At 26.7% G+C, this 13,619-nt stretch overlaps 1 protein-coding gene across 1 annotated transcript in view; it reads left to right on the top strand.

Annotated features, from left to right (window-relative positions):
* The window catches only part of LOC123259480 (kielin/chordin-like protein), a 57,279-nt gene that overhangs the window by 34,335 nt on the left and 9,325 nt on the right, over nt 1–13,619 (top strand). Inside the window, exons 3-5 of the mRNA XM_044720023.1 lie at nt 6,771–7,201; nt 10,334–11,133; nt 12,898–13,166. Coding sequence (XP_044575958.1) covers nt 6,771–7,201; nt 10,334–11,133; nt 12,898–13,166 — 1,500 coding nt within the window. The remainder of the gene's footprint in view (nt 1–6,770; nt 7,202–10,333; nt 11,134–12,897; nt 13,167–13,619) is intronic.

Here is a 13,619-nt window from a genome sequence, read left to right as displayed (position 1 = left end):
TATCTTAAAAAAGCCATTGGTAAATATTTTAATATGATAAAATCTAAAACTCGAGATGAAACGTATTTTGCATATTACTTCTGTATTTTACGATGAAAAATTTATGTAAAAGGATTTTTTATCATTTTACTTAAATTACTTTCTAGAGAAAGAAAATTACTTTGATAAAAAGATTTATTATCGCGAATTTCTTTTGAAATCATTTTGTACAGTGGAATATCCATATTACAATCGAATCAATGGCTCTATCTTCGATGAAATTTTGCATAGTATTATACAATAGTCTTCTCGTATTAAAAGAATTTTAAATTTTTGCGAATTGATACTTGTTAACAATACTTGAAGTAATTTTAATTATATATTATTCATAAACGAGCGATCTTAACCCCTTTAGATTTTTTTACAATTGAATTTTATCAAAAAAATTTTATATTTTTTAAAATTGTTTTACTTTTATTTTTATCAGGTTATGGGCCCAGATTACATTTCAGCCCATAAATAATTTATTTATCATTTTTTTGTGTTCAAATAAATAAAAAATAACATTCTGAAATTCTTAAAAATATAAAATATTTTCAATGTAAATTGACAAAAAATTCGATTTATTTAGCTCTGAAGAAGTAATAAAAAAAAATTACTTTTTTGTGCGTGTACACAAGAAATAGTGTCAGAGATTTGATTATAAATACTAAAGAAAATATACAAACAAAAAAGTTTAATTTAAAAAATGCCAGATTGTTGAATTGAAGAAATAAAAAATGCAACAACAGAAAAAAATTTTATATTTTTTTAATAAGTTTTATTTCATTATTTTTATCAGGTTATGGGCCCAGAGTAAATTTCAGGCGATAAATAATTTATTTATAATTATTTTGAGTTCAAATAAATGAAAGATAAAATTTTGAGATTCTTAAAAATTTTCCTTAAGAAAATAAAAAAATATTATCAATGTAAATTGACAAAAAATTCGATTTAGTTGGCTCTGAAGTAACAAAAAAAATTACTTTTTTATGCATGTATACAAGAAATAATGTGAGCGATTTGATTATAAATACTAATAGAGAAATACTAGAAAAGATATACAGACAAAAAATTTTAATTAAAAAAATGTCAGATTGTTTAATTGAAGAAATAAAAAATGCAACAATACAGAAAAAAATTTTCCAGTTATTGCATTATAAAAAAATAAAACAACCACACATGATTTATTAAATATTTAAAAACCATTTAATTAAACATTAATAGTTAATTAATATCATGTCCTTCAATAAACAACCCATAAATATTAAAACTCTTATTAACTTCTATCGCCGGAGTTTCACAATTATAACTTTTGGAATGGTTATTTACAGTAATAATTACAATTAAATATTTAACCGGAGCAGTTTAATCAACTCCTGTAATAACCAGTGCAGAAAATTACCAAATTTTTCTTTTTGGAGTAAAAAAACGAATCTAATTAAACTAGTATAGTAGCGAGCCATGAAATTCAAACACCGAACCTTGAAGAGCTCTTATACAATGTTCGAGAATTAATATCCCTATTGAAGTTACATATTTATGCATTTCGCCTATAAGTAACACAGTAGCATTGAAACAAAAAGCGCGTAACCAAATGGAAACTCTCGAAGCGGGAGTAGTGGAAAAATTAAAAAAATGGAGGGTGAATGAAAGACGTATAAATGATTACAAGTAGAGGAAAAGGAAAAAGTAAAACGGTGAATTTTTATGAAGAGTGAGTGCTGCGGCGGTGCGGTACAGATACAGGAGGGTTTTTAGTAATCTTTTGAAACATTTCTCTGGTGGTTTGTTCTTCTTTGTTTAGTTTTTTCTTTCATAAAGATTCATACTCGAATATATAAACGCAGAATGGAAAAGTAGAGAGAGTGAAAGAGAAAGAGCGGCTGAGGCTAAGGGACCAACTTGAGCACTCCAAACTCTCTGGTCTATATCAAGTCTAGAGAATTTCTGCTTTATATATAATATATATACTTCATTCTCTGATATATATAGAAAGTAAAGGGAGAAATTCACCAGAAGTCTACGTGGTGGGTTTAGTTGGATGTATAGCATCTACGGGAGCTTTGAGACTGGTTCAGAAGGTTCCGGAGCCAATTAGTACGGGCGCTCCTTCGAAATTAAAATCAGAAACTACCCCGTTACGTCGAACTGCGGCTTAACCAATATATTTCTTTCCTTATCACTGCTTTATTTCGTTTTTTTTTTTGTAGCCCTTAGTCCAACTCGCTCTTTCATTCCTCTCTATTTTTTATCGCCGGTGAGGAAAGTTAAAAAAGCGATGTAAACATCTCCAAAGATGTGACTCATCCTCTTTCACTCGCTTTGACAATTTGCCCAGTCGTTTGACGAAGAATAATAATAAAATGGTCAAAGCGGTGACGAGTTATAATTGGAGACTCTTAAAAAGATAAATTCCTTTTTTTTATTTTTAACGTTGTTAATAATAACCGAAAGCCTCTTGAACTTTAGCGTATTTACTCAGTGTATTATAAAATAACCTGAGGAAAAAGTTTTCATTGTCTGAGGGCCGCAGTGAGATAAAATAAAATGGAAAGGAGGAAAAAGGAAAAGCTAAATAAAATAATACCTAAGGTAAATACAGTAAATAACAAACCAAATGGAAGCTTTTGATCAATCAAATGAAAATAATCAAATTTTAAAAATGCTTTCAAGTACAGTGGACCTTTTTTTTTACTTGGTTCTTTTTCGGTGACTAAAAATACAATTTTAGATAGGTTATTATGATTTTTATGGGGTGGAATTTTGGTGGGGTTTTTTTTTGTTTATTTATTTTTGTGGTAATAATGGAAGAGGAAATTTAGGTGATGAAATGCTTGAAAACTCAGAACTAGGTTGCTGTCAAAAAAAAAAAAAAAAAAAAAAAAAAAAAAAAACATTTGGACGGATCGGACTGATTCAAAACACGATTCGCTTGAGAGTTGTAAGTCTGATGAAGTACCAAATAAAGAACGAAACGTTGCTGGATTAACAAGAGAATGTTTTATACAGCAACTCGTAACTTCTTATAAAATATACACAACGTAATAAAAAGAAATTATCTCCCACTACGCTCGTTTTATACTACTTCGCAGAGTTCAGAGTAACTCAGTCACATCCCTGATGTTTTTTTAATTTGATCTTTGGTAAATTAAAAATTTTTTTTACTTACTTTGGGAGGTTTGTTTTATTCAGAATTTTTTTTAGTTGAACTTTAATAATTTTTTATTAGAAAATTAGAAAAAAATTTGGGTAATTATTTACAAGTTGGGTCTTTATGTATTTTTCAAAAAAAAATATATCAATAAAATCAAATAGAAATTTCGTTCAAAAAAATTAAAATTAAAATGGTTGACCCCACTTATAAATATTTACCAATGTTAAATAATTGATTTCAAAAGATTTAATTACTAAACATTATTATTTATTAAATATAATTATATTTCTTGTATTTAAATTGTAAGAAAGTTTGGTAATTATTTTCAAGTGGGGTTAACCCCGTTTTGGGTCATAACTAGGTGAAAAATTAACATTTTCAAATTTTTTTTGGGCACATTTATGATAAAAAATTTTGTGAAAGAAAAAATTAAGATTTCGATAGCTTTTTTGGCTTAAAAAGTTGGAAAAAATTTTGGCTCTCATGTTTTTGGATAAAATTTCTATTTTATCTTTTTTTTTATGTCTTTGATATATTTTTTTTTTTTTTTTGAAAAGTACATAAAAAAACGAACAATTTAAAAATAAAAATTGAATATCACAATTTTTTAAAAAATTTATAAATTTTTTTGAAAATTTGTTAAAATTGTGATAATCAACTTTTTTTTTTTATTGTTCATTTTTTATGTATTTTTTAAAAAAAAAAGATATATAAATAAAATCAAATAGAAATTTCGTTCAAAAAAATGAAAATTAAAATGATTTATCCCACTTGTAAATATGTACATTTTTTTTTATTATTAATCTTAGTATTTAATTTTTTAAATTATAAATTTTAAAGTTTCTTAATTATTTTTCAATATTGGTAAAATTAAAACACAAATTTTTTTAAATCATTAATGAGAAATAATTAATAAACTTTTAATTGCAGAAAAGTTTACTTTAAATCAATAATATTCAGCAATTATAAGTTTATTTAAATCTCATTAATAACTCCCAAAATTAGTGTGACATTTAAAAGTAATAAAAAGAAGTTTTAATAATTAAACATGAATTATAAAAAATTCTCCAGACCGTCTCTCACAATCTCGAAGAAGATAATACGAAAATTTTGTTATAAAATATAATAATAAGAAATCGCAACTCTATTATTTTTTCGCTATCTGACGAAGACTTTCATAAACGAAACTCTTAAGATTACAGTCTGATAACCGCCGTTAAATAAAAAAGTTTTAATAGCATTTTCAAGTTAAAATTATGCGTAATAAATAAACCGTGTAATATGTATTTATTTATTTATTTATAAATAAATTTAGCTATTTAAAGTCGTTGTGTTGTGTGCTGTGGATAATTGAATAGCGGATGGGAGTAAATGAAGCTGAATAAAATAAAATGGTACAAGCTTAAGGCGCGGCTGTACTTCATGTAGTACGTAGTATGTAGTATGTATAGTATGTACAGATGTTAAGATCCACACAATGTTGAATAATCCCGACTTGGTACGGGCTTCGGGCGTGTAATAAGTGTGGCAGTAGGATGCGAGAAACCGTTAACTTCAACTGTAGTTATTTTAGCGATTTCCCTATATACTCACTAAATTACGGGTCAATCTCTCTTTAAATATTTATATTCATTCATTTTATTATTTATTTATTTATATTATTATTATTATTACTAGCAACTTACAGTTGCTATATTATTTATTATTATTTATTATTTATTCAGATTTAAATGCCAAAGCAAAAAGCCAGATGTCAAAAATATAATAGAATATAATTAAAGTACATGTAAAACCATAAACATAGTCATTTTCAAAATGAAAGATTGTGACTCAAAATGACAGCATAAATAGAAGATATACAAAAGAAAAAAATATGTATGACTTTTTATAACCATAAACTATCAATAAATTAACTTTAACTTGATGATTTTTCGTTTTTTTCAATCACAATTGCTATTTTAAGATCAATTATCAATAATTTAATGAAAAAATATGACGGAAAATATTTTAAAAACCAAAAAACTATTAAAAACTTGAAATAAAAAATTTATTACCAAAAAAAAAAATATGAAATCTTGATAAAGCATAAATTTAGTTCAAGAATTTTCTAACGAAGCTAAATTTAACTATAAAAGTCATTTTAAAAAAAAATTTTAGCAGTCAAAAAATTTTCTTAATTATATTAATCAATATTTGACATTAAAATGCACAAAAGAAAATTAATAAATAAACAAATTTAATCCAGCGCAAAATTTAAATCTGTTTAGTACTCTGAGAAACTATCATAATAAATTAACTATTGAAAATGACCTTGTATCTTGTCAACTAATGACATTTTTGAAGATATAAGCTCATCTTTATGTTACACTCATCGAGACTTTTCATTTGAGTACCCACATCAATTTTTTATACATTTATATATATATATTATATATATGCATATATGAAAAATATATCAAAATGCATGTGGGTACTCAAATAAAAGCTCTTGATGAGTGTGACTTCGAGATGAGCTTATATCTTTGAAAATTTCAATAGTTAAGAAAATACAGTGCAATTTATTATAAGTGAGAAACGACCTTGTATCGAGAACTATTGATATTTTTAAAGATATAAGCTCATCCCGACATTACACTCATTGAGACCTTTCATTTGAGTACCCACATCAATTTTTCATATATTTATATATATTATATATATATGTATATATGAAAAATATATCAAAATGCATGTGGGTACTCAAATGAAAGCTCTTGATGAGTGTGACTTCGAGATGAGCTTATATCTTTGAAAATTTCAATAGTTAAGAAAATACAGTGCAATTTATTATAAGTGAGAAACGACCTTGTATCGAGAACTATTGATATTTTTAAAGATATAAGCTCATCCCGACATTACACTCATTGAGACCTTTCATTTGAGTACCCACATCAATTTTTCATATATTTATATATATTATATATATGTATATATGAAAAATATATCAAAATGCATGTGGGTACTCAAATGAAAGCTCTTGATGAGTGTAACATCGGGATGAGCTTATATCTTTAAAAACGTCAATATTTAAGAAAGTACAGTGCAATTTAACAAAAGTCATTATTTAATAAAGCAAAATTTCATTTATTTATAGTTCACTAGTCACATAGTGACTGCATGATTGCTGGTAATAATAATTGTAATAAGAATAAAAGCTCTTGGCACGTAATCTAACTTAATCTAATCCCAATATTTTCTCAAAGTTATTCTTGAATCTTCAATAACTTCAATTGAATTATAAATCAAATTACATTACAGTAATTTAAAATCAATCTACCGAATAATATAACAGTCCATTTCAAAATATGCTGTAACAATCTCAATTAGGCTTATAATTAATGGAATAAGATCTTAAATAAAAAAAATTCAAATTTGACCTTCATAAAAAAATAAAGGAAATAATCTATTTTAAGGATAATAATAATTAGCCTAATGGAAATGGATTAATCATTAAATGCCCGAACGGAGAACAGAAAGGATTGGATAGAGGCAGAGAAAGAGGAATTGAATGTGAACAGAAAGTAACCTATTGATTTTGAATAAAATCTTTTTTCAGAGCCACTGCTGAGATCTCCAGGTCGTTGTCCTGCTTTAAATGAACAAAGCACATGTCCATCGCGAGCTGCGCCGTGTTCCAGCAGCTTCGAGTGTTCCAGCTCGACGGAAAAATGCTGCGAGACAGTATGCGGACTGAAATGCGTCGCCAGCGAATTGACTGGATGCGAACAGCTCGCTTTGGCAGCCACCAGACGGTCACGTGCTCTGGGCACACGTGGACCTCCCCAATTCATTCCCCAGTGCAACAATTTCACGGGGGAGTTCGAGCGAATCCAGTGCGAGGCCACCGAGAAAAACTGCTGGTGTGTTGATGAATTCGGAAGCGAGTTGCCCGGAACCAGGTCCGCGGGACGAGAGTTCGTTGATTGCAATAATCCGCGGCTGTGTCAAGCGCACTCCTGCCGTATGCTCTGTCCTCTTGGGTTTCAGGTAGGTAATTCACCAAAGTTTATTATTAAATCCTGTAATTGCGTGCTGCGGAAACCTGGATGATGACGCTCTTGCGCTTTTGTCTTCCTCCTCTTCCCTCTACTCCGTCGAGATTGACTTTGTCTAATGCCGAAACTAAAATACTAGAACACTAGAGAGAGGAGAAAGCACGAGGTTAAAGCTCTAGGACTCTTTGATATTAGTTCGCTCGAGTCTCTGAGAGTTTTTAACGGGAACTTTTAAGAAAGTCATATCGTTAGGGAAGGTTATTATCATTACATTGGCATTGATGTTATTACTCTATCTTTAGTTATCTTTAACTCTGTTCGGAGAACCAGAGATTCTGCTGGGTATTGTTTAATACCACTTACCGGTGATTGTTTTTCGATTTCAAAGTTTTATTTACTGGAAACTAACTTTCGGAATCGGGTATATTGGTTTTTCTCATACCATCAATTGTTGGATGTTTATTCTAGATAAATGTTATTATAGTCCACTTTATGTTATTATATATAATATTTTAGTAAAGTAAAATGTTATTTTGTTATATGTACTCAGAAAAAAAAATTCACTTAAATCAAACGAAAAATACTTAAACCTAGAAAATAATTTTGAAGAGTTTTGTTGTATTGAATCAAGTGAAATTTATTTAAGCCAAGAAATATTTCTTAGTTTAAGAATTTTTTTACTCAAATCAAGAAGCTAATGTTTTTCAAAGTTATTTACTTGATTCAAGTAAATTTTTTTTTCTGTGTAGTAAAAGTTCTATTTTGGTAGTTTAATACAATTTTTGGTGCAATTGATATTCAGAAAAAATTAATTGTTATAAATGAGGAGTTGAGTTTCAAAAGGGTATCTTTTCATTTTTGATTAATCGAGACAAAAAACTGATTATCTTCAATTATAAATATTTTTATCGAGCTTTTTTAATTTAGCTATAAAGTGCTATCAGTTGTGAAGCTACAATTCAATTTTCATTAAGAAATCTTTATAATTCTCGAAGTAATTAATATTTAAAAGTTCAAAAAACTGATCTTTTGAAATATGAAAGGATACCCTTTTGAAAATCAGCTCCTCAAATAATATTTTGATTATTAATTTGTGATTTTTATTATTCAAATGCTATTATTAAATAATTATACAGTAAAAATTAAATTTTTAATAATAACAACAGCTATTTAAATGTCAAAAAAATTAAAATTCTACTATGGGTTCGGAATCACTATTTAAAACAGTAAAAAATTAACAAAAATTTATATATATTTTATAATTTAATTTTTTTTAATTACTTTGATTTTTTTATCTGATAAATTTTGAAATTTAAACAAAAGTTTTGATTTAAAAAATTTTTTAAATTAAATTTCAATAATTTTTACTTTTATTAAAATTTTTTCTTTCGTTTTTTTATCTGAAATTTTACATAAATTGAGACTTAAATAATTTTTGTAAAGATAGTTACTGCTATAATCTTAAAAAAGTTTATTCTTTGAATATAGTTGTATAAATATTGTCTCAAACAATTATATGAAAGTTGCTACTTAAATTTCTACTTCAATAGTTTTATAAAATCTATTAAAGAGAACTTTAATAATTTATTTATTGTACAAATATTTTACTTGAACTTCTATGTACTTCAATACTTTCATAAATTCAATCAGAACGTTTCCCAATAAGACATTCAAGTAAAATTTCTATCATCTAAAGATATTTTATTAATTTTTTTTATTAAAATTGTAAATTTAACCACTTCTACATAAAATTCACAAATATTTATATTTTTGTAAAAATACTCGGTGCAATAATCTTAATAAAAATCCTACTTCAATATGTTCAAATAATTTCATAAAAGCATTTACTTAAACTTCTACTTCAAAACTTCGATAAAATCAATTTAAATAAATCTTTCCAACTTTAAAATAATATTTCCATTCAAAGTTTCAACTGAAAGATCAATTTAATAATTTCTATAAAAAAAACATAAATCAATACTTTCTAAAATTATTTTATTAAATGTCCTTTTTACTAAAATGTTAAATATAATTGTCTTTCAATTTAAAATTCACAATTATTTTATTATTTATAATTTTTCAAAAATATTCTACTCAACAATTTATATTTTAACCTCAATTTGAAATCTTCGATAAAATAAATCTAATTTATAATCAATTTAATAATTTCTATAAAAAATACTTCCTAAAAATGTTTTATTAAATTTTCATTCTATTAAAATATTGAATATTTTTTTTTTTATTTAAAATTCACACATTTTATTTTTTATAATTTTTCTAAAAATATTCTACTCAAAAATTCATATTTTAACTTTATATGTCCAAATATCACCTGCAATAATAACATAAAATTTTTTTCAAACTTCAATTTGAAAACTTCGATAAAATAAATCTTTCCAATTTTAAATTAAAATTTCTATTCAAATTTTCAACTAAAACATCAATTTAATAAATTCTATAAAAAATACTTCCTAAAAATGTTTTATTAAATTTTCATTCTATTACAATATTAAATATTTTTTTTTTTATTTAAAATTCACACATTTTATTTTTTAACAATTTTTCTAAAAATATTTTACACAATAATTCATATTTTAACTTTATATATCTAAATATTGCCGGCAATAATAGCATGAAATTTTTCTCCAAGTTCAATTTGAAAAGTTCATTAAAATAAATCTAAATAAATCTTTCCAACTTTAAAATAAAATTTCCATTTAAAATTTCAACTGAAAGATCAATTTAATAATTTCTATAAAAAATACTTAAATCAATACTTTCTAAAAATATTTTATTAAATTTTTTTTTTATTTAAAATTCATACCTATTTTATTTTTTATAATTTTTCTAAAAATATTCTACTCAATAATTAATATTTTAACTTTATATATCTAAATATTATCTCCAATAATTGCATAAAATTTTTCCGAAACTTCAATTTGAAAACTTTGATTTAATCTATAAAACAGAATATTCTATCGACAAATTCTATTTAAACTTTGCCATCAAATATGCAAACTTTTCCCAAAGTAAAACAAAATAAGAGGCCAGCAAGAGTAAATTTAATAAAAGTAAACTTGGCTGTCTAAAAAATAATAAAAAAAATTTTTTTTTAACGAAACAGATAGACGAGGTGACCGGATGTCCGAAGTGTGAGTGCCGTGACCCGTGTCACAACGTGACCTGTCCAGGAGTAGGACAAACATGTGAACTAATTGAATCATCTTGCGCGCGACCACCGTGTCCGCCGATCCCCAGCTGCCGGAAAGCGAAGTCCTTGGCGACGATCTGCCCAGCGGGAGAGCCGCTCCAGATAACGGACTCGCCGCGGCCTTTCCTCTGCGGTGAGAGCATCGGGAAGCCCTCCTGCCCGCCGATGTACCGATGCCTGGTGGAGCCGAATCAGGAGTACGGAGTCTGCTGTCCGTCGACTCTAAACTTGGAGCGACCTGGAAAATGCCCGCCGGAAGAGCCAGCTGTCTGTGGCCCGCCGTGTCAGCACGACTTGGACTGCTCCGGACCGCAAAAGTGCTGTGAGAGTGACTCTTGCGGCGGAGGAGTTTGTTTGCTTCCTGTCGGGCTGAGCGCCTGCCGCAAGAACCGGATGCTCGCCGAGATGCTCAGCGTTTCCGAGAAGCAAGGCCGCGGGTACATTCCTCAGTGCAACGAGGACGGTGGATACGAGCCAAAACAGTGCTCCAGAAACGGGTTGGTATGCTGGTGCGTCCGCGTCGACGGTAAAAAAATTTCCGGCACCATGGGACCTGCTGCCGCTGTTAATTGTAATCAAGTTACTGATAAATCTAAAGGACGTGCTCTGCCCACCTCATGCCCACTCTATCACTGCGCTCAAGTGTGTCAGTACGGATTTAAAGTCGATGAAGCTGGGTGCTCTACTTGCGAGTGTGATAATCCTTGTGAAGGGTAATTTTTTTAATTCTTTTAGACAAATTAATTATAAAAAAATCGTTTTAAGTTTTTAATTTTTTTTTTAATAATTTGTTAAGATTAAGACGGAAGTTGATTTTTGGTTTTTTTTTTAATAAATTAATGGAAAAAAAATTTGGTAATTATTTACAAGTGGGGTCAAACACATTTTGGGCTATAACTAGGTAAAAAATTAATATTTTAAAATTTTTTTTACGGCGCATTTATGATAAAAAATGTGAAAGAAAAAAATAAAGATTTCGATAGCTTTTTAGCCTTCAAAAGTTGGAAAAAATTTTAGCTCTCATGTTATTGGATAAAATTTCTATGTTATCTTTTTTTGATGTTTTTGAAAATTTTTTTTTTAAAAGTACATTAAAAAACGAACAATTAAAAAAAATTAAGTTGAATATTATAATTTTCTAAAAAATTTATAAATTTTTTTGAAAATTTGTCAAAATTGTGAAAATCAACTTTTTTTTTTTAAATTGTTCATTTTTTATGTATTTTCCAAAAAAAAATTTATCAATAAAATAAAATAGAAATTTCGTTTAAAAAAATGAAAATTAAAATGGTTGACCCCACTTGTAAATACTTATTTAAAAATTTTGGCTCTCATTTTTTTGGATAAAATTTCTATTTTATCTTTTTTTGATGTTTTTGATATATATTTTTTGGAAAAGTATATAAAAAAAATGAACAATTTAAAAATAAAAGTGAAATATCACAATTTTTTAAAAAATTTATAAATTTTTTTGAAAATTTGTCAAAACTGTGAAAATCAACTTTTTAAAATTTTTTTTTAAATTGTTCATTTTTTATGTATTTACCAAAAAAAAAATGTATCAATAAAATCAAATATTAATTTTGTTCAAAAAAATTAAAATGGTTAACTCTACTTGTAAGTATTTACCAAAATTTGAATTTTTAATTTAAATTTGTACAAATGTTTTTTTTTTATATATATTAATATTTTGTTTAATAATTTTGTAACTGAAAAAATTGAAAATTTTTATGCTTTTTTTAACAACCAAATTATTATAAAAAAGTAATCAAGTTTTTAATTTAAATTTGTACGAATTTATTACAGAAAAATCTAATTATAATTTATTATTCATACAATATATGACAATTTCATTTTTGAATTGGATGACAAAATAAAAAATTATGATATTTAGATAAAAAATTAAACTCGTGAATATAAATACACAATTTACTTACTTAAAATGTTTTTAAACTTGATATAAAATGTAGTAATAAAGGAATTACATTAAAGAGTGTAGTTTAAGAATTCTGCGAGTACCGACATTTTAATATAAGGCCACGACATACTTTTTTACATTTGTTTTATTAAAAAAAAGTTAGAGAATGTCAGTTAAAAAAAAATTCCATGAATTTTTTTTCTCTACATTATTTTTTCAATATAAAATCAGGCTTTGAAAGTTTGACAAAAAAAAAATTTATCGACATGTAATTTTTTAACGTGGTATTTTTATTCGAAAAGTTGATTTAATTTCATAGCAAACTATGTTTCAGGTAACTTTTTTTACAACCAATAATTTTAATAATACGGTGTCGTTTTAAAAAGTAGGTCAACTTGTACGACGCGAAACTTTATCTGGTTGTAAAGAATAGTAAAATTATCAGCTCCTGGATTTATTATTAGCAGTTAAAGTTATCATAAAATAAAAACCGAACTCGGTATAAATATAAAATACAAGAGTTTTTATTTATTATTATTTTTATTAATATTTTTTGTAGATTTCCGTGTCCAGCAGATCAAGAGTGTGTATTAAACCGCGAGAACGGCTGCCCGGATTTTCTCTGTCCCACGACGCCGGAATGCCGGGCAAAGAAGTCGTACAAGAGTCCCTGTGTAACTGGCGCACCATTAAGTGATGAGGGTGGTAATGCTGTTACTTGCACTGGTACAAACAGCACGTGTCCCTCGAGTCATATTTGTACCGCAGTCCCCGAAGCAGGCCAGTCTGTTTGCTGTCCAATGCTCCACATCCCGACTCCACCAACAAGTGAGTAATCAAAAGTTGTTTACCAACACAACTGCCAACAAAAAACACTTAACTTTATGCTACTCGCTCACTTCCATTCCTAATTTAACTCCTGTTAACATTTATTCACGCTTTCAGGGTTTTTTTTTTATAAGGTACAATTTATTTGAATATTTATCGACTATAATTTCAGTGCTGTAGTTTTATTGGAGAGTTATGCGCACTTGAAAGTCTACAAGAAGATACTTTTAATTTGTTGTTTCTAAAGAGACTTTTTAAATAATTAATATAAAAATAAATAAATAAATATATATATATATACATATATATAAATATATATATATATATATATATATATATATATATATATATATATATATATATATATATATATATATATATATATATATATATATATATATATATATATCAGTAATTTTAAACTTATAAATTTAAACTATAAATAATTTTTTC

The sequence above is a fragment of the Cotesia glomerata genome, linkage group LG1, assembly GCF_020080835.1.
Source record: "Cotesia glomerata isolate CgM1 linkage group LG1, MPM_Cglom_v2.3, whole genome shotgun sequence".
NCBI lineage: Eukaryota > Metazoa > Arthropoda > Insecta > Hymenoptera > Braconidae > Cotesia > Cotesia glomerata.
Note: the sequence above shows the minus strand (reverse complement) of the source record. Positions and strands in the feature narration are given on the sequence as shown.